Source organism: Acipenser ruthenus, chromosome 9 (genome assembly GCF_902713425.1).
Source record: "Acipenser ruthenus chromosome 9, fAciRut3.2 maternal haplotype, whole genome shotgun sequence".
NCBI classification, from domain to species: Eukaryota; Metazoa; Chordata; class Actinopteri; order Acipenseriformes; family Acipenseridae; genus Acipenser; species Acipenser ruthenus.
Genome location: NC_081197.1, coordinates 16,901,720 through 16,922,523, shown reverse-complemented (window position 1 = coordinate 16,922,523; position 20,804 = coordinate 16,901,720). Strand labels below are relative to the sequence as shown.

The window sequence follows — 20,804 nt, the reverse complement described above, 5'->3', positions numbered from 1 at the left end:
AAGAGCAGATTTGTCAGTGGGTTCAAACCTTTTGTAATAATTTAAATGCTGCAGCCTTATATAAAAACCACATAAATCACAACGTGACAAATTCACCTATTTATCAATTACCTCTTGGTTTGTATTTGGCAGGTTTTTGTAAGCAGTTACGATAGTCTTAAACCTCAGGTCGACGTTCTTCACCTTACAAATAGCATACATGGCAGACATCATGATCTGAAAAAGAGGTAAAGGATCAGTTAAACAATAGATTTCACATAGATCCTTTCAGAACATCATTACAACTATATGTACAAAAACAATACTGTTCTATAGCGCCTTCACTATATCCTCTTTGCAGGAGATTTTATCTCCAGTAGGAGATAATGATAATCCTACTTGAAGGACATTTATTTTATTTATTATAATTTAACAGACGCCTTTCTCCAAGATGACTTACAGACACTAGGGTGTGTGAACTATGCATCAGCTGCAGAGTCACTTACAACTACGTCTCACCCGAAAGACGGAGCACAAGGAGGTTAAGTGACTTGCTCAGGGTCACACAATGAGTCAGTGGTTGAGGTGGGATTTGAACCAGGGACCTTCTGGTTACAAGCCCTTTGCTTTAACCACTGGACCACATAGCCTCTACATACTACAACGAAGTCAGTATTAGTACACATTGTGATCTAATTCAGAGTGCAGTACTGTACCTGATCTAAATGCCTGTCCCTCATGAGTTCATACTCGTTCTGCAGTGTGTGCTGAAAGAGGGTCCAGATGATTGGTTCCAGTTCAGGCTGGCCCTTTAACAGGTGCGAACACAGCATGTCTAGCCGCATATACGCCAGACGGTAAACTGAGGAGGAAAGGGACAGTCAGAATATACAGGTGAGGTTGTTACCAAAACACAGAACAGAGCAATTACTGTGCAAGTGAGGCAGTTCACTGACCTTTCTTGTAGAACAGAGAGAGTGAGGTAGATTTCTGTGTTTTCGGAGGTGGTTGCTGCGACTGTGCCAAGGGAGCTGTCTGATTGTCGGCTGTCTGCGGCATACTGCCATTGATGGAGGAGGCCTTCTTCCAAGAAGACCTGACAGGAGACAGGTACCTGCACACCATCAAAACAAAACATCCAGCAAAAGTTCAGTTTTCTGTATTTGCTGTTTGCAATAGGCACCCTTTTAACTGGTTGGAATGTGTTCATATTTATTTGTTTATTTGTTTATATATATATATATATATATATATATATATATATATATATATATATATATACACACACACACACACACACACACACACACACACACACACACACACACACACACACACACACACAGTTTTCTTCCAGGTTGTCCTGGAAGAAAACTTGCTTCCTTCTGCTCTGACAATGTTCCCCAACACTCAGGATTGGTTTTTCCAGCAGGACAATGCTCCATGCCACACAGCCAGGTCAATCAAGGTGTGGATGGAGGACCACCAGCTCAAGACCCTGTCATGGCCAGCCCAATCTCCAGACCTGAACCCCATTGAAAACCTCTGGAATGTAATCAAGAGGAAGATGGATGGTCACAAGCCATCAAACAAAGCCGAGCTGCTTGAATTTTTGCGCCAGGAGTGGCATAACTTCACCCAACATCAATGTGAAAGACTGGTGGAGAGCATGCCAAGACGCATGAAAGCTAGGGTTATTCCACCAAATATTGATTTCTGAACTCTTCCTAAGTTAAAACGTTAGTATTGTGTTGATTAAAAATGAATATGAACTTATTTTCTTTGCATTATTCAAGGTCTGACAACATTGCATCTTTTTTGTTATTTTGACCAGTTGTCATTTTCTGCAAATAAATGCTCTAAATGACAATATTTTTATTTGGAATTTGGGAGAAATGTTGTCAGTAGTAAGTAGTATAGAATAAAACAAAAATGTTCATTTTACCCAAACACATACCTATAAATAGTAAAACCAGAGAAACTGATAATTTTGCAGTGGTCTCTTAATTTTTTCCAGAGCTGTATATATATATATATATTATATATATATATATATATATATATATATATATATATATATATATATATATATATATATATATTATATATATATATATATATATATATATATATATATATATATATATATATATATATATATATATATATATATATATATATATATTCCAGCCAAATCCACTCACCCCACCCCATCATACATAATCATATGAAGTACGACACTCTATAATTAACACATGCCCATGACATCTAATCACAATGTCAGTAAACATTTTCCAGTCACTAGTATTTATAACCAGCAGAGGTTAGTCATCTGTCCTTTCCCGTCAGAGAACAAATACCGTTTCTCATTTCTGTTTATGTTCCCGAACTAGAACTGAGCTTGAACATTAATAAAACTCTATAGCAGGAAAGTGACAGTTTGGATAGAGCAACACAAGAACACTTTCAAATTTCAAAAGGGGAAAGAAGTTGCCACCAGCTGAAACTACTTGGGGAATGCAAACAATAATGCGAGAAAATAAAATTAAAAGACTGCGTTGACCAATTTTTATTTATTTATTATTTATTTATTTATTTATTTGCTTATTTAATAGCTGAATTCATAAAAAGTCTAACAGTATCCTAGTAACAGACACCAGGGAATGACATCTGAATGTAAACAGATCCTCCCAAGGTAAGTACCTACCCCTCAGGAGGCGGTCTCACGCCTTCTTCAATTCATACTCAACCTGTTCTAAGTGGGAGACGATCCTAGTTTAATTGCATGTGACACAAAAACACCCTGCTTTGTGTCAATTAAACAAATCAGGAACCGTGTGTTTTCATTTGAGTAACTTGGCAGGGTCAGGGTTCTCTCGTTATAATCTTGAAATCGTTCGGCACACTGTCAGTACATTATGTTAAAATTAGGCCTTAGGACTAGGAGATGTAGTTGCTGTACCCCACAATTAAATCTCCATACACTGCAGCATTCTTGTTGTTAGTCTATCACATCTTTATAAAGCATTTTGCGCACTATCCCTGGTCAGAAAGCAGACCTTGTTAGAAGTTCAGTTCACCTAAGGTTTTAGCTGCACACAAGCTTTCTTTATCATTGAAACCTGCCTGCCACTATTTCATTCTGTGAAACAATCAAGTGCCAGCTACTGCTTGCAGGAAAATTAAGTTTTATAAATGGGAATGTCCCATTCCTTCCCCTCCAAAGTGCTCTTTTCGGAATTTAAGCATCAACAAGGTATGGCAAGGCATGTTTAAATGCAAGACATGGTTAACATGTAAAACAGCTGATAAATACATATCACAACAGCCTTCTTAAATATGTTCAAACTATTTCTAGAGCTGTATGAGACACAACACCCTTAATATAGCCTGTGATCACTAAAATCAGATTTTGACTTGCACAATGTACATGTCATGGGTATAAGTCAACAGAATCCCAGTTCTCAATTCTGTTACTGAATGCTGTCTGAATACAATAGGTGCTTTTTTGTGTAGAAATTGCCTTATTTACTGTATCTTGTCTCTTCTGGTACATACAACATGGAGGGGTGTGGGGGGTAAAGATACTGTTGACAATAAAAACATGTTTTTGGGGCTTCAAAATGAAAAGAAAAGGCTGTTTCTTTCCAAGGACCAAAAGAGAGACTCTTCATTGCTGACCTCCTGTGAATTGATTTTGAAAAGCTTAATTAAGTGTACTGTCATTTTTGTGTAACAGTTGTGCCACAACTAGATTAAGTAATTCATATTAATCAAAGTTTGTTCTAACAAAAGAGAAATTTACATTTAAGGAAAAATGCAGTTTCTGCAGCTACCACCATCATACATTGTCCTATAAATATAACTGTATTACCCATAAGTAATGTGGTTATAGCTCATTTGGGCATACAGGTGTGTGGATTAAGACTAGTTTATTGTATTACTATAGTTCACTACACAACTTCTGAAAGTGTGAAAACTGTCTGTGCTGTCCTGCCTGCATTCCCCCCAGGATGTTCTTGTTCTGGAGATGTGTTTCATCTCCAAAAAAAGACTTGGTAACTTCCTACATGTAACCCTGGTACTTTGGAGTGTGTGAACCTCTGGTTAGTACCATTCTGCTTTCATTGTGTGAAAAAGGCAAATGGGAAGCAACCAGCTTAAAGGTGTCCTCTTTTTTAACCTGATTTGCCTGGTCTGATTTCATCTGTTGCACACAAACTGAGGATAATGCTTCGGCAAAACGTGAAAAGGGAATGGGACTGGACTACGATAAATTATAATAGTTTAATATCCAGAGTTATATACATCATATAGCATAATAACACTATTACATAATTTTGCATTACCGTAAAAATTGTTGTATAAGTAGATCTTCTAGGAATTTTTGCGGGACCCTTAAAAGGGGGGAGTGACTAATACACCAGTGCGACGTCTGCACTGGTGTGTCTAATATTAAACTGCTGTACTAGTGCCACAATGGGATTACTACAGCCACGGTTACAAACTTAACTGTTAACAACCCGATTATTTTTTCAGGATCTACAGCATTTCAGGTTATGTTGCTAGGCAGAAACACAAAACCACTGTTCTAATTGAAAGTTTTAATTCGTTACTCTCAATACCCTTAGTCATTTTGAATGTTAAATGCAAGCTTTGAGACTCTTGACTGACCTCCTCTCGACCCAGACGTGTGTACGTGGAGAAAAAAAAAATTTGTGGTTAAATTTATCAATCTTCAAAATATGAAAACGTCACAGCTATACTGCTTCACTGTTAACACAACAGCTGTCAATCTCTATGAATTTCCTTATTCCCACCCTCCCGAGCTATTGATTTGTCAACATTCAGACTGAACCCGCGGATCTGTAGCAAACAGAAAGCCGTGTAAACGTATCAAGTCTTGCGTTTGTTGTAACTGCAATGCTATACTGCAGGTGTATGGTGTTGAATTTGCTGAAAAGCACGGCAATTGCAATGCTGAAAACACACTACGTGAATGCAGACAAAACAAAGACAAAGTCACGTCAAAAGTCTAGCATAAACTTCATTTTTTAGAATACTATACATCCTATGGAGGCGGTCACACTGGACGTGTCGTGTAAAACTGACGGTTCAAAAATAGGTCTTGTCCTATTTTTTTGTGCGTGTCGAAAGTAAATTTGTCTCTAACCAATCACACTCCAGCTCGCACCCCCTCATCGGCATGACAACAAACATCAACAGGTAGCCCCTACTGTATTTCATTAACACAAACAGAGATCGGCCTAATGAAAATGAGCGATTTAAAACAGTAGATATTGCCAAAATGAAATGTTTCCTTGAAGATAATGGAAACAAATAGAGCTACAATAAAGAAAACTCTTTCAAGGATTTTTAACAGCAACACAAAATGACCCGACGTGTTAAAAAAATACCTCCATCAGAATTAAATGAATACATGTATAAATATAATGTATATAATCTTTATGTTTATGTATATATTTTACATTTAATTTTAGGGCAGACAGTAAATACATAAATGTCCAGTCATTAAAATGTGTACTACTTATTTGTGGAGAACGGCATTAACAGAGCCCTGTGTTTCAAACACAAACTGTATCTTTAAACTGAATAGTTGTATAAAGTTTAGTTTTTTTTTTTTGTTTTTTTTTTTTGTTTTTTTTTTTTAAGAACTTCGACCATAGCCTACATATTTAATATGCAACAAAATGGTTTTGTTCTGGTTAAAGTGCTTTAGCGAACCACAAGTAAAGTACTATACTGTTGCTTGTTTTACTTATTTTGCATGTCTTGTGACTCAGATGTAGTTAAAAACCAAATGGAAGAGCTTGCGGGACCAGTTTTCTCAAAAAAAAAAAAAGCAAAAAACATGAGTGCGCAGGCAGTAAGAAATATAAAAACCATGGAAATACATGCTGCAAATGCAGTTTTTGGAGCAGCATTTGGAAATGAAAAGGTAGAGAAACGGAAAGTCAGAAGTAGGGTAATTATTGTTATTCAATATTATTATTATTATTATTATTATTATTATTATTATTAGTTTATTTAGCAGACGCCTTTATCCAAAGCTACTTACAGAGACTAGGGCGTGTGAACTGTGCATCAGCTGCAGAGTCACTTACAACTACGTCTCACCCGAAAGACGGAGCATTAATAATTGCGTTCCAATTATTTGAACGCCTTTGGTGTGAAAGCAACTTGACGGCATCAAAATACGCTGGACGCTGACGCTCTGACGCGACGCACTCAGTGTGAAAAGACCTAGATGGTGCACTGTTTAGATTACTGTTGTTATGCTTTTTTAATTGACATAGCAGCACTGTTTAAAACTTTTCTTTTACATTTGAATTAATACAACACATCTGTAAAAGCCAATGCAGCTGGAACTATATTGCCCAAGTATGGTTTTGGAAAGAAATGTTCAGTAAAGCAAAGTTGATATGTTCTTGAAGTGCTTGGGTACTTGATAAGCTAAAATAAAATAGGTTAATACAGGTGTGATGTGGGATGTATAACTTGATTTTACGCTCTGTTAATTATTACTTTTTAAATCCATTCATGTACCATTTGTCAGTGGTTTACATTGTTACTACTGGAATTTACAGTACTGTGATAGTATTATATCTATATTTTGATGTAGTTTGACATTGCACTTAAATTTACAATTATTTAGAAATTTTGAAAAACAGAATAGTTTCTAGCAGTTTAACTAAAAACACTAATATTATTAATGGAATAAAATGTTGCAAACAAGGGTTATTTAGCAACTAAACCTGTGTATTTCTTTATTTAAATCGTTTTTGAGCATATAGGAAAAAAAAAAAATCTAATTGTAAAAAAAGTATTTTAAAATTGAAGTCTCAAAAAAAGGGTGGAGCGGCTTTTACACCACTGCGACCTATACAATGATTTTCATGGTAAATTAATCTAAGCTAAGGGTAAATGTTACTTTGAACTTAATTAATATATATATATATATATATATATATATATATATATATATATATATATATATATATATATATATATATATATATATATATCTCTCAATTTATTTTTTACACAAAACTGGGTAATAAAACAAAAGGTTTGGTTGGTTGAAATGCATGGTTTTGTAACAAACATCGGTCATATTTAAAATAAATGTTATTTTTGTAATTTTCATTAACAATTTCATTTAGTAGACCGATGTTTCAGCAATGTCTGACAACTGACATTACATAATGTACAATTAAGTAAGTGCTTTCTGAGACACCGAGCATAACTGGGATTGATGGCAACAGTAGGTGTGGTATTAAATAGCTGGAGTATTTGACAGCAAGGACACACACAGTAAAACACAAGTATTAAAAAGGTCACAGGACAACAGAAACCCTCTGGAAGGGTTCTTTGGAGCTGTCCTGGGGCACTCACAGGTCTGCCGCTGTGTGGTTGTGTTGCAGGGGGAGGTTCAGGGTGCTGGGGGGCTCGGCATGGTCCACATGGCCTTCCTGTTCTTTCGACTGTTTTAGCAGCTCAAACAGAGCAGAGTCCTAGGGAGACGAAGAAAAAAACATGGACCACTGAAATATATATAAATATATTACACACACACACACATGCAAGCACACACACTAGGGATTTATTGTCTAAAGTAACATTTCACAGATAATTCAGATTTCAGTTCCTCAAATACCTTACGTTGTGAAAGCTGAAAATGTGAAATAAAAAGGTCTGTAAAGCTACATGTTTTGAACTGAATTGGTAGCTTTATGAGCACCTTACATTGACTTTTTTTTATTAATAAATGTGAAGAGTACTTATCCAATGAAAATGTGACGGTTTAAAGAGTTGAAATCTAATATACAATTTGCAGCCTTATAAAAGCATCACTGCTCAAACTACAATAAAAAAAAAAAAAAAAAAAAATACAAATTGTAGTTGCCTTTCCACGTCACTAGGTGGTGCAATTGAACCAAAACATTTCCCTACAGAACTTGAACAACCAACTGTGCTTACAGAAATGACAAAAGAAACACATTTCAACACACATTGTAGTCACTTTGAACATAAATAAACAACCAAAGCGGTTTGCGCTATGAAAAACCTAAAAAAAAAAAAAGCAGCAGAGCATATTATGTGGTAGACAAATATTCTATACATTTTTCAATGGTAAAAGTGACTCATGCAAAATAAATTAAGTAGACAACATAATAGACAGCTTATAGTTACAGAACTATACCTGCAAGATGCAGAAAGTTAACTTATTTGGTATGCTATGTGTAATGGCTGTATCGGAAGAAAAGGAGTCGGCTACAGGAATACACAGTCCAGGGATGGTACAAACAATGTAAAATGCTCCCGGCAAGCCTGTCAAGACTGGCTTATTATTATTGTTAATTTGCTTAATTTTAGCAGACGCCTTAACCAAGGCGACTTCGAGACTAGGGTGTGTGAACTATGCATCAGCTGCAGAGTCACTTATGTCTCACCCAAAAGACAGAGCACAAGGAGGTTAAGTACTTGCTCAGGGTCACACAATGAGTCAGCAAGTGAGCTGGTATTTGAACCAGGGACCTCCTGGTTACAAGCCCTTTTCTTTAACCACTGGACCACACAGGCTCCTTAAAGAGAACAGTTGCCTAATTGATTCAGGGCTTTCTTTTTGAGCTACAAAATGCAGGTAGCCAGTGCGAAATGACAAATGTGATGACTGCCAAGGATAGAAAAAAAAAAAAAAAAAACCACAAGCATCAATTGCATCACTTGCCAGAACCCCACCTTTCTTTTGGGAGGAAAAAAAGGAAATGATCTCAAATGCTATGTCAGTCTTTTCTCCGAATGCAAATGAAAGAAGCCACAATATCAAGTCCAAACTAAAACTAATTTAAAATGGTAGAATTATGTTACGGTGTAGAAGCTCCTAGAGTATTAGGCTCTGGACGAATCAAAATGTAGCACCTAGCCACCTCTGTTTCATTCTGTTTACTGAGGGAAGAAGCCTGGCCAGTCCTTGTATTGTATAATTCTAACTAACAATTAAAACAAATTATTAAAGCTGTTGCTTATTTTTTATGTTTCAAAAACACAAGCCAAGGACTGAGTGGGGATACTGCACCTCCTCAGAGGGTAGTCCTTACAGGGTATGGTTGAGGCAATCTCACACTGCTAGGGCCTGAGTGATCCCTGCTCTGTATAAGGAATAAAATAAACATTTAATATTGTATTCTGTGTATAGATATGCTTTTGGAAGTAGTCCAGTGTTAGGCTGGTATTAGGGTGAGTGAGAGTTTCCTATTAAAGGGACTTCAAGGTATCCATGGTTAGCATGGTAAAATAGTCTCCATTGTAGAGGTTAGTTCTATGTGAAGAGTGCTGTATCAGCTAATGTGCAACAGATGTAAACCAAGACCAGATGTTTTAGACTATATAATTCTATAGGATTAAGACTGCACCTGTTCAGCACCAAATGAAATACAACTAACAGCTTAGAGGGGACTACACTGATTTCAATTGCCCAGGTGAAATGAACCAACACCTACATCCGGACCTGTTCTGAAAAGGTGTTCCCAGTTGAAATTAATGGCCAATTGCTATTTTGATTGCAAATTAGGTGACTACCATTATTCGACTAGAAGAATGGGTTGCAATAATTGTGATGCAATAATTGTAAACAAATGTAATCATGTATGGGCTATCATCTGTGAAGAATAATCTTTCATTAAAATCAATAAACTGTGTAATTCGAAAAATTATTAAAAAGTAGAATTGTCTGATTCATTGTAAATTTATAAAGTTACCACACCCTCCATCTGTGTCAGTACTTCCTTTTCTGGCTTATTTTGTAATCCTGCCTAAAACCCAGTAACGACATTCATTAATATTGGATTGCATGAGTTTCATCATGACCAATGTCGTATGCACAGTTCATATTCCAAAGACCCAATCTGAATAGACTACTGCAGATATTTTAAACTATATTGCATAATCTTCTTGAAAAACAACTACTTAACAGAGGGCAGTTTCTCACAAGCGAGTCATGATTGCATCATTTTTTAATATAATTACAGGGAAGTTTGATCCATTCCTGGTTTTACTACAAGTTTAATAAGACATACCTGAGCTTGTTACCTATATACTGTGGCTAATCAGGCTCCTTTTAAAACCTGAAATGGGGATGGGGGGGAATGCTATGCAATAGGAGTCTAATTTTCATCCTGCAATATATACTTTAACATGGAAAATGAACCATTTGCCATTCACAAAGTATACTGTTTATCTACTATAAATGTTTCAATTTATAACAGCAATTTCAAATAACTTCACAGAACAGGTAAAAAGCAGCTACATTGTACAGTATGATGGTCCACCTAGCACACAATTCAGCATACATGAAAATCTGTGTACAAGCATTCCAATCAAATGCCAATCAAATGCTTGTACACAGTCTTATCTGATAAGATGGCCTAAGCATATTTAAACCTGACTTGCGTGTTTTTGGTGTGAAGGAAGTCAGTACAGAATGTTCCATTTTTACTTCAGCTCAGTTACCTAATTTTGGTTTAACACTGTAAAAGTTACAAAACAACTGAATATGCAACAAAAATACTGTTAAAATAATAATTGAAACCCACACAGCTTGGAACATTTCTGACGTTAACCGAGGTAAGTTCAACCTAGACACTGCAGTATACAAAAAAAAAATAAAAAAAAAAATAAATAAATAACCTCAAGTGCCTCAAGCTAACCATATGTGACATAGGTGGTCTCCCCAAGTAAAAACTAGTTAAGAACATAAGAACATAAGGAAGTTTACAAACGAGAGGAGGCCATTCAGCCCATCTTGCTCGTTTGGTTGTTAGTAGCTTATTGATCCCAGAATCTCATCAAGCAGCTTCTTGAAGGATCCCAGGGTGTCAGCTTCAACAACATTACTGGGGAGTTGGTTCCAGACCCTCACAATTCTCTGTGTAAAAAAAGTGCCTCCTATTTTCTGTTCTGAATGACCCTTTATCTAATCTCCATTTGTGACCCCTGGTCCTTGTTTCTTTTTTTCAGGTCAAAAAAGTCCATTGGGTCGACATTGTCTATACCTTTTAGGATTTTGAATGCTTGAATCAGATCACCGCGTAGTCTTCTTTGTTCAGGACTGAATAGATGCAATTCTTTTAGCCTATCTGCATACGACATGCCTTTTAAACCCGGGATAATTCTGGTTGCTCTTCTTTGCACTCTTTCTAGAGCAGCAATATCCTTTTTGTAACGAGATGACCAGAACCTGAACAAAATATTCTAGGCGAGGTCTTACTAATGCATTGTAAAGTTTTAACATTATTTCCCTTGATTTAAATTCAACACTTCTCACAATATATCCAAGCATCTTGTTGGCCTTTTTTATAGCTTCCCCACATTGTCTAGATGAAGACATTTCCAAGTCAACATAAACTCCTGTGAAAACATACACAACAAGGCTGACTTCAATTGAGCTTAATGGTATAAACATTTCCTTTATTTTCTATCCTGAGCGTGCCATAAATGCAAAGTCTTGCGTACCAATATCTGTCAGTTTCCTATCAGAAATGTAAAGAGGTTGTTTCACATCTTCTTTGAGATACTCTGTTCTTGTTTCTATATGCTTATTCCAGGTCCCTCAATGCTTCCAATGCAACTCGAGTCTCCTGCTGCAAACATGTGACCAACAGCAGAGGAAATGATGAACTGCTGCTTCTCGGCACCTAAAGAGTTTTACTTGAAATGCCTGCATCACACACACAGAACTTAAACCACAAAAAGGGGGGTAATGAAAAGGAAATCTTCCACTCTTCAAAAACAGGTAGAAGATACTTAATACAATGTTAAACATTTACTATCCACGAAGAATGTCTGGGTGGGATATTACAACCTAACTGTGCTAATTTTTACTTGATTTGTAAGTCCCAGTCATGGCGGATACATCGTGTTATCAAGACTGCGTCATTCCACATGAAAGCTGACTTGAGGGGAAATATAACTGATACAGCTATTTCCAAATCTGTGGCATCTATAATGAATATATTCTTCCCCTTTTAATGTAGATGCTTGTGCTGGAAATTCTGTATCGCAATTCATGTTCTGTACAGCAACAAAAAAAAACTTAAACAAAACCCTTGACCACTTTTTTGCAGTCACATAGTATTTACAATGCTGAAATTCATTAACCCCAAAAAAATAAATATATAGAAACTCTTCTATGAGCAAAATTAATGGTTTCAATCTCATGCCAAAACATGCAATTAAATCAAGCAATTCCTTTGTAATGTCCATTTTGAAACTCCAAAGAAGCGCAAACTACATACAGTCAGTTTTGTTCAACGTGCACAATTTAATTACAGGCTGTTTGCCAGGAATACAAGCCTGTCATCCTGCTCTGGATTCAAGGCGGCGCGCTATATTTTTTTTGGTTTACATCGAACACACAGAGGGGCGTACTAACAAAGCTTTTTCAAAACTGATTCGCTGGTAGGATGGGACCAGCAAATCAGATGCTAGTTAACATGAGCAAGAAAAGAAGAGCACGCCCACTGCTTGTGTGGCAGAAATACTGTAAATAGCAAGACAGGGCGTTCGGTGCAGTTTTGTTGATAAACTTGAATGTTATTAATTATGCGCATTACAAAAACGTAATTATTGAAATCGATTAACCATTATTCATATCTATGTATATAATAAGGAATGGAAATCGATCGAAAAATCGATTTTCGATTGAATCGTAGCAGCTCAAATACTCACCATTGTAAACCCTAAACAATAAATCTCAAAACTTGTCTTGGAAAAGAACAAAATCACAACCATAAATATAAGGGTTGTCAATTAAAATCGCAGTTAACGTCTACGATTATTGCATTCATTTCTTTGGAGATTTTTCTTTTTTTTAACGCGCGTTAATCACACTCTTCTGTTTTGACCCTCTTATCATTCAGCAATTCATTCCCTGCGGCACCATTTTAATAATATACTCAAGCACATGCAAGGCAATGAGTGCATCGAAGGTTAGTCCTACAACTGCATTATGGAGCAAAGTACTAAAAGTGAAGAACTTCTGGGGAATGAATGGGAAGTTTATTTTAAAAAACCTTGACGTATCTACTGTCAAATTGAGTTTCAGTATCACAAACGTAGGCTACATCTAAATCAGCGCCACCACCGCATTCCCGCTGCCAGAACTGTGGACGAGCCAGCATTACCGCTGTCAGCATTGCAGCTGCCAGCGTTGCCATGGGCAGAATTTCCACTGCCAGGACTGCACCGGGTGGAGGAGCCAGCCTGTGCGCTGTCAGCATTGCCAAGGGCAGCATTTCCACTGCCAGGATTGCCCAGGCTGGAGGAGCCAGCCTGTCATCTGTCAGCATTTCCGCTGACAGCATTGCCACTGACAACATTGCTGCCCATGGGCCCACTGATGCCTGGCTTTCTGGCCCCAAACTACAGGCAAGCCTTTTGGGACTTTAAAGGGGGAGGTAGCCTTTCAGGCCATGTGTGCTACGAACAAGGGGGGAGATATGTGACAGGGTACCCTCCGCCCCTGTGTTTATTTATATTAGTATGATCTAAATGTACTGTTTTGTGTTTATTTAAACAGTTTTATTGTTATTATTGTTTTACAACCTGTATGGGGTTAAAATGCCCCATCCAGATAAAATCGTGAGAATGTGTGGTCAGCAGTGAGTGATTACTGACAAACTGGCTGTTGACCACGCGTATGCTGAATGCCTTGGCCACAATATAAAAACAAGCAGCTTTCGCTGAAGGGGGTTAGTGTGTTCAGAGGCAGAATGAGAGACGTGAGTCATGAGTAAGGCCCTGTGAAAATCGCGATTTCACAGTCTGTGCGGAAATCATGAAATTAGCCCAATACTGCAATTTTTACAATATTCTTAAGAAATAAAAATAAATAAAAAAAAAAAAATCACATTAACAAAACTGTACAGCTCTGCTATGTGCTTACGTGTAATATTCTCCATGCACACAGTGCTGTGCAGTGATTGTCATGTCACTATATGCAATCTAAGCGGGAAATTAAAATACTACACCCTGTAAACAAGAAAATGGATGCCTCTAAAAAGGCTAAAAATGTGTCTGCAGCAGATCGCGTAAAGCAGTATCCAGCAGGCGTTTTACACAGCAATGGAGGTAATCTCTTCTGTACATCCTGCAACGTTACTGTGGATCACTACCAAAACTCGTCTGTTGACAGGCATTTAGATTCACCGAAAAGAGAAAGGTGGAAATCCAGAGCAGTACTCGACTGCTTTACTTGCAAAGAAACAAAAAACGGTGACTTCCATATTCCAAAAGTCCACTTACTAAATTTTGACCTGACAGAGGCGTTTGTTTGCGCAAATATCCCTTTTAAAAAAATGGACAACCAAAAGTAATGGAAATTCTTCAGACAGAGCGTAGCAAATGGTCGCGTGATCACAAGCAGGAGATTATGGAATTGGTAAAACAGTCTGGTTGCTTGTCACTGGTCACACTGACCAAAATAATTGCTACTGGTGCTAGTTTTAGACTAGCACGATACTTGTTAGTTCTGTGTCTGTTTTGTTTGTCTGTTTTGGCCACCGTGTCGTTTTGTACCAGTGTTCTGTTTGTTCAAACCTTTTATTTATGAATTAAAACTCCAGCGCATTCAAACCCAGTACTGTGTCCGGTCTTCTTCCTGGTCTGACGTCTCCCACAAGCTATCCTGTGACAGGTCCCCACTCTTCCATGAGCAAAACTACTGGTTTAAATCCCCAACTCTCATGCCAAAACATATAATTAAAAATCAAGCAATTCCTTTGTAATGAAATCCACTTTAGAATCTGCCCACTGAGGTAAAAGAGAAAAGCTTCAGCAACATTTTTTTTGCATGTTCTCAGAGATTAACGTATTTAGCATTGTAAACCCTAAACAGTAACACTCAAAACTGGTCTTTAGGGGGAAAAAAATAAGATCTGGCAAACTAAAAGGCAAAACCTTTTTCTCTCCACAACAATATATTTGCTTTCTCCAACATGGGGACAATGCAGAAGTTGGCAAGGCGTTGAAGGGATTGTTGTCAATGACTGGAAAAAATTAAAAATTCAGACAGCTTTCTGGCTCGGCATGGTATTGGAAAAGATTAATTTCTCGTAACTGACTCTTTTGTCTTTTGTTTGGTCTTATGCCAAAAAAAAAAAAAAAAATTATATATTTGAACTTTATTTATAAATTGGCCTTAAATGTTCCTTGACCACCTATATTCCACACTGTTCATTAACTTTCAGCACTAAGTAACTTTACACAAACTTTGTCTTGTAAGCTAGAGCAAGTGAAGTCCAAAGCGTATACTTATCTTCTTCTACTTTGACAGTAAAATGATTTACTTTGTTTTTGATGTAAATCAGCTTAGATTGTGTGATCCAGTATATTGTACAGTTTAACTGTTTGGACTTTTTTTGGAAACATTCTACAGTCAATTCTCGTTAAAACGAATTTCAAGGGACCAGCAATTTTTTCAGTAATTCGTCTAAACCAAATGCCTACTGTCAGTTTTTATTTCAGTTATGTAACACTGAAATCAAATTTCAGAACACTGAAAAGTATTATATATTTAAAAGTATTGTGCATTTTATTGAAAATACAGTTGGAAGCGCACTTTTTAAAAATATACTTTGCAAATGAACTGCACTTGCAATCTGCAAGTCCCATTCTGATCAGGGGCATTTTTAAACCATTAAAATATTACATATATTTTAATTATAAGTAGTATGTTAAGTGTAAAGTTAACAGATTAGAAGTTTTGCTTTGTCAAAATAGGCAAGATACAGCAGTCTACTTTGGGGAAAAAAGATTGGTAATTACTTATTTAAGAACAAAGCCTAATCCTGGGACTCCTAATGGAGGCAGGGTGTTTGCAGTAAAACCTCTTATCTGAGAATGAATGGCTGTGCGGGTCTGTGCCGGCAGTGACTGATCCAGCCATAAATCTTGGAGATAAGGGAGAAGTCCACAGGCAAGCAGTCACGGCACACCGTGAAGGGAGAACTATATGTAGGAGACAAAGTCCACAATCTTCACACAAAGGGTGGCAGTTCTGGGTGTAACAACACCTGCATGTCACACTGTGACACATCTGGTATGACGGAAGTACCATCATACCAGAAGTGTCACATTTTTTCACAAGTACTAAATCCTAGGGTGGCCCATTCGCGCAATTTACGCCCATATCTGAATACATACATTGTATGAAGAATAATAAGTGGAGACTTTTAATTAATGATAAGTTATTTTGTTAAATCAAAGCATATATTCATGCCAACTATTAAAATCAGGTTTAGTTATGCAGCAACCCAATGACTCAATGAACATCCTGGAGTCTATTTAGATCACGTGTGTATTGTTCACTGATGATGATTTTTCTCTGGATCTGTCTTTATTTGCCTTGAGAGCTTGCCAGTAAAATCCTAACTACTTATGACTGAAGAGACTTCCTTCCCCATTAAAAATCATGAGTCAAAATGGCTTTTCACATTAACTTGTCCCATCCACACAACTCAATATTACAGTAAGTAGACTAGGTTGGGCCAACACAGAAGTCTGGGAAGAATTCTCTGAACAATCTCAATCATGTTCAAAGCTTATTCTGTCTGCAAATCTTTTTTTATGACATGTTTGGCTGTTCATTGTCCTGCAGTGAACTAAGGAATAATTACATACGAAGTTCAAATCCTGACAGTGGAAAAAGCAAGGAATTCTACTGTAGCACACTTAAAAGAAGTGCCCATTCATTATGACTTGAACTTCAGATTCAATATAGATAAGTGGGATGCAACAATTACATATGTTCATGTATTATAAATTCAACAGGGAACCATCTGTTGCTTGATAATGCATTTTCACCAGTTGGTTCATACGCATTAAAGATAAAAATTAGTAGTTTAGTTATGAAAAAAAAAAACGTACAGGAACAGAAAAATAAATCTGAACACACACAGCAAAACCTCTCAAATAATCGCCTGTCTCCAATACATTCTGGGTCTGCTGGTAAATACTGTAAATAAACGCCGGGTCTCTGTCATTGCCATTGAAGCTGAGGAGGACCTTGAGCGTAATGAACTGCTAATAAGTGACAGGGATGAAAATGCCTCTCAAGAGTAATAAACAATAATAGAAAACCTCATTTAATGTAGGCCTACATATAATGCATATTTATTTAATGCAGTTACTACATTATTAAAAGTTTTGATAATTTTAAGCATGCTGAAAGTAGGCCAGATACAAACCTTGGTGTATTTTAACATGTTTTGTTGTATTAACAATGTACAAGTTTGAGATTAAACAATACAATATTTTTGAGAATGATACTTATTGCGTTTATTGTTCATTAAAATTTAGAAGTTTGTATTATTTATTTATTTATTTATTTGTTTATTTAATAATTATTATTATTATTATTATTATTATTATTATTATTATTATTATTATTATTATTAACATTAACAATAGTAGATCTAATTCCATTTTTAGATACAAATTCATACTTCTGCTTGTTCATTTTCCAACGTTTCCCATACCGTATCCTTGTTAACCAGTGCATACAAGACGACCGTAATAATACTTTCGCTTTATGCTTGAGGGTGTACAATACAATGTAATTTTGTTATAAAACAAAACTGTTATAGTTCCCACTGACACACAACCTTTTAACAAAGTCGCTGGAATGTTTGAGCTGAATTTCTTCCACGCTTTCAAAATGCCGTGCAGCAGGGGTTCTGCATCCATTCACTCATTTATAAATCATTTAATTAATACAATAACTACAAATAGATATATTCTTTTTTAACAGCAGAATGGATTGTTTCTTTCAAGACCCCTCCATAATATTAAAGCACTGATTTTCAGTTGTAATACACCAACAAACCAAGGTAATATAGACAATGCTGTACTTATTTCACATAAGATTAACATGTGGTCAACAGGCTAAGTAGTCTTAAAAATACAATGATTTTAGAAACAATGAAGTATGAAAGCAAGGGTTAAGATAAACCGAAATAAATCACTTCCAATCTGGTGTCATTACCCCCAATGTTCTACTTTTTGTTCAACATCTTAAACAGGTAGGTAATCTGACAAAAAAATGTGTGATAGAAAATGGACTGAAACCTAAACAAAAGATTCCTATAGAACAGACAGTCACATTTTCACCCTGTGCACTTACATTTCATTGAGAAAAAAAGACAAGACGGAGAAAAATCAGTCACTGATGGCCTATAAACATTAAAAAAAAAAAAAAATGGTTTAATGACCATGAAGTTTTGATGAAATCCAAGTGCAGTCGAGTGAAATCTCATATTTAACCTTGGTGGTATTAGATTTAGAATTTCATTGTAAAACTATTACAGGTTGATTGGAATGTTGACTTTGACACAAGTTCTGTCACAAGATAGTCCAAATAAATTCCAGAAAGTTTCTTCTTCACACTTGTGGACTCAAGCATTTTGAGGTACGTCATGAGCGCAGAGGTTATATATGCTTTACAAACCCGATACCTGATCTGTAAAGTCCCACAATAAAACACCCCAAGCATACTTACTGCCAGCAACTAATGTAAGAAATGCATTTATCCTATCTATACTATAAACAGGTTGTGTGTCCTGTGTTAAATTTCACAACACTTAGCATTATGAATTTGAATTGTGGTTGATGCACTGTGGCAAAGTGTTTTGCAGTGAGCAGGTGTAAAGCCGATATGATTATGCAACAGAAGACAGACAACAAAGTTAACGATCAAAACAGGTTTTATTTTTATAATCCTGGTCTGGTGACCACAAAGAATAATCCCAGGCAATACACAACAATGTGTAGGTCACTGTTTCTAAGTAAATAATACACATACAAAGACACACACGATCACAAGTCCAGAGTGAGTGGTTTACGTGCAAGTTGTTAAATACAAATTTATAGGTGTACAATGGTGAAGTGTACGTGTTAGCCGTCTAATAATAACAAACAGGTACACTAAGTATTGGCAAACAAAACAAACACTGAACACTCACAGTTACTTTACTCTCTGTCCTTTTAGGTTCGTCTCAACCATAAACAAGGAACAGATCGCTAAGCCATGTCCCCCTTTTGTACCATCAGTCTCGCCCCCTTGGTTAGCAAGTGCAACCATTGGTCCTCCAATCCACGGTTGCCACATCACTTCTCTTCTGGGGCGATGACTTGGTGTACTGTAGCTCCGCCTCCTTTCTAGATGGCCGACTACCACTTAACCCTTGGAATTAACTGTATGACCATCCAGTCTGTTCCTTTTACAAAGCGCCCTCACAGGTCGGGAGGGAGATTTATCACCAAGATTAATTGGTCTGTAAGAGAATTTTTTCAGTAGCCAATAATAAAATATTCACCACGGAAGTGATTTCACTGTTAATGGAACTACCAGAAGTTACATTTGCAGAAATTAATTTGTCTATTGCTACATACTTCCCCTAGACATCTGTACTGAATCCTACATAGGCCCTCTTGCGACATTTGGGCATCTTTAAACAATATTTCCTTTCAATATACATTACATAATACTAAATATACTGAAGAATTTAAGCATTAAAATGTAAAATAAATTACTATTGTGAAGGGATGTGCTTTTGGTAAATTTTTATGAACGTTTAAACACTTTGCAATGTCAGCGTTTAAACCATATCTACATACACATATTACATGCTGATACTGACAGCCCTGGTTAAGTATTTTCTAAGCAAATAAACTTTAAATAAGCAAATAACAAATGTTTTAACATCGCAAAGACTTAACTACAAAGTAAAAAAAAAAAAAACACGTACACAGCAAGTATATATTGAAATGCTTGTATCGTTGTAATTAAAGTTTCTAGTGAAGATATAACTATATACTATATACATATTGAACACATTTTCAGATAGTATGTTTTTAGAATAGTGTGTTTCTTAAAGGTTAATTTAACAACAAAACAGGAACCTATTACGTTTTTTTGTAAGTTATATATATATATATATATAACTTTGACCCAAATTATATGGTTTAAAAAAATAAAATAAATAAATAAATAAAAAATAAATAGAGATGAACATCACCCACTGTACAGTGCTAATGCAAAATAGTTACAGGAAAGCAAAAGCGAGTTGTGCTTACAATTGAAAAAAAAGTTGGAAAAACTTTCACTTCTGAAAAAGGCGAGTACTTGTGCATTACAATTTCCGAGTACTCAACTGAGAATATGTGGAAAGAGTTGAAAATTGCTGTTCACCAAAGGTCCCCATCCAACTTGACGGAGCTTGAGCAAATTTTGCAAAGAAGAATGGGCAAAAATTGCAGTGTCCAGATGTGCAAAGCTGGTAGAGACTTATCCAAATAGACTCATGGCTGTAATTGCTGCCAAAGGTGCCTCTACTAAAAATTGATTCAAGGGGGTGAATACTTATGCAATCAATTATTTTCTGTTTTGTATTTGTAATTAATTTAGAACAATTTGTAGATTTTATTTTTCACTTTGACATTATGGACTTTGTGTTGATCAGTGGCAAAAACTCCTAAATCCATTTTGATTCCATGTTGTAACACAATAAAATGTGGAAAAGTCCAAGGGGGGTGAATACTTTTGAGAGCCACTGTACATAAACCTCCCAAACATGGCCACAAGTCATTAATATAATGTTTGCCTTCTTATGCAGTTAGTATATGGTTAGTATTACTAAATAACAAAAAGTATTGAAATTCACGTATCCACACAACTTTACATTAAATTGTAAAAAGCGATGCCTGGCCTACCTGTTTAAACTGTGTCTCAGGGGTCCTTTACAGTG

The 20,804-nt window shown here is 36.2% G+C and overlaps 1 protein-coding gene across 3 annotated transcripts in view; it reads right to left on the bottom strand.

Moving 5' to 3' along the window:
- Positions 1-20,804, bottom strand: part of LOC117406241 (retinoblastoma-associated protein-like) — a 90,229-nt gene that overhangs the window by 5,923 nt on the left and 63,502 nt on the right. For all 3 annotated transcript variants that reach the window (XM_059031275.1, XM_059031277.1, XM_059031276.1), the window contains 4 exons: positions 7,396-7,514; positions 936-1,093; positions 696-841; positions 112-216 (listed from right to left, as the gene is read on the bottom strand). In XM_059031275.1, the coding sequence (XP_058887258.1) occupies positions 112-216; positions 696-841; positions 936-1,093; positions 7,396-7,514 (528 nt within the window). The remainder of the gene's footprint in view (positions 1-111; positions 217-695; positions 842-935; positions 1,094-7,395; positions 7,515-20,804) is intronic.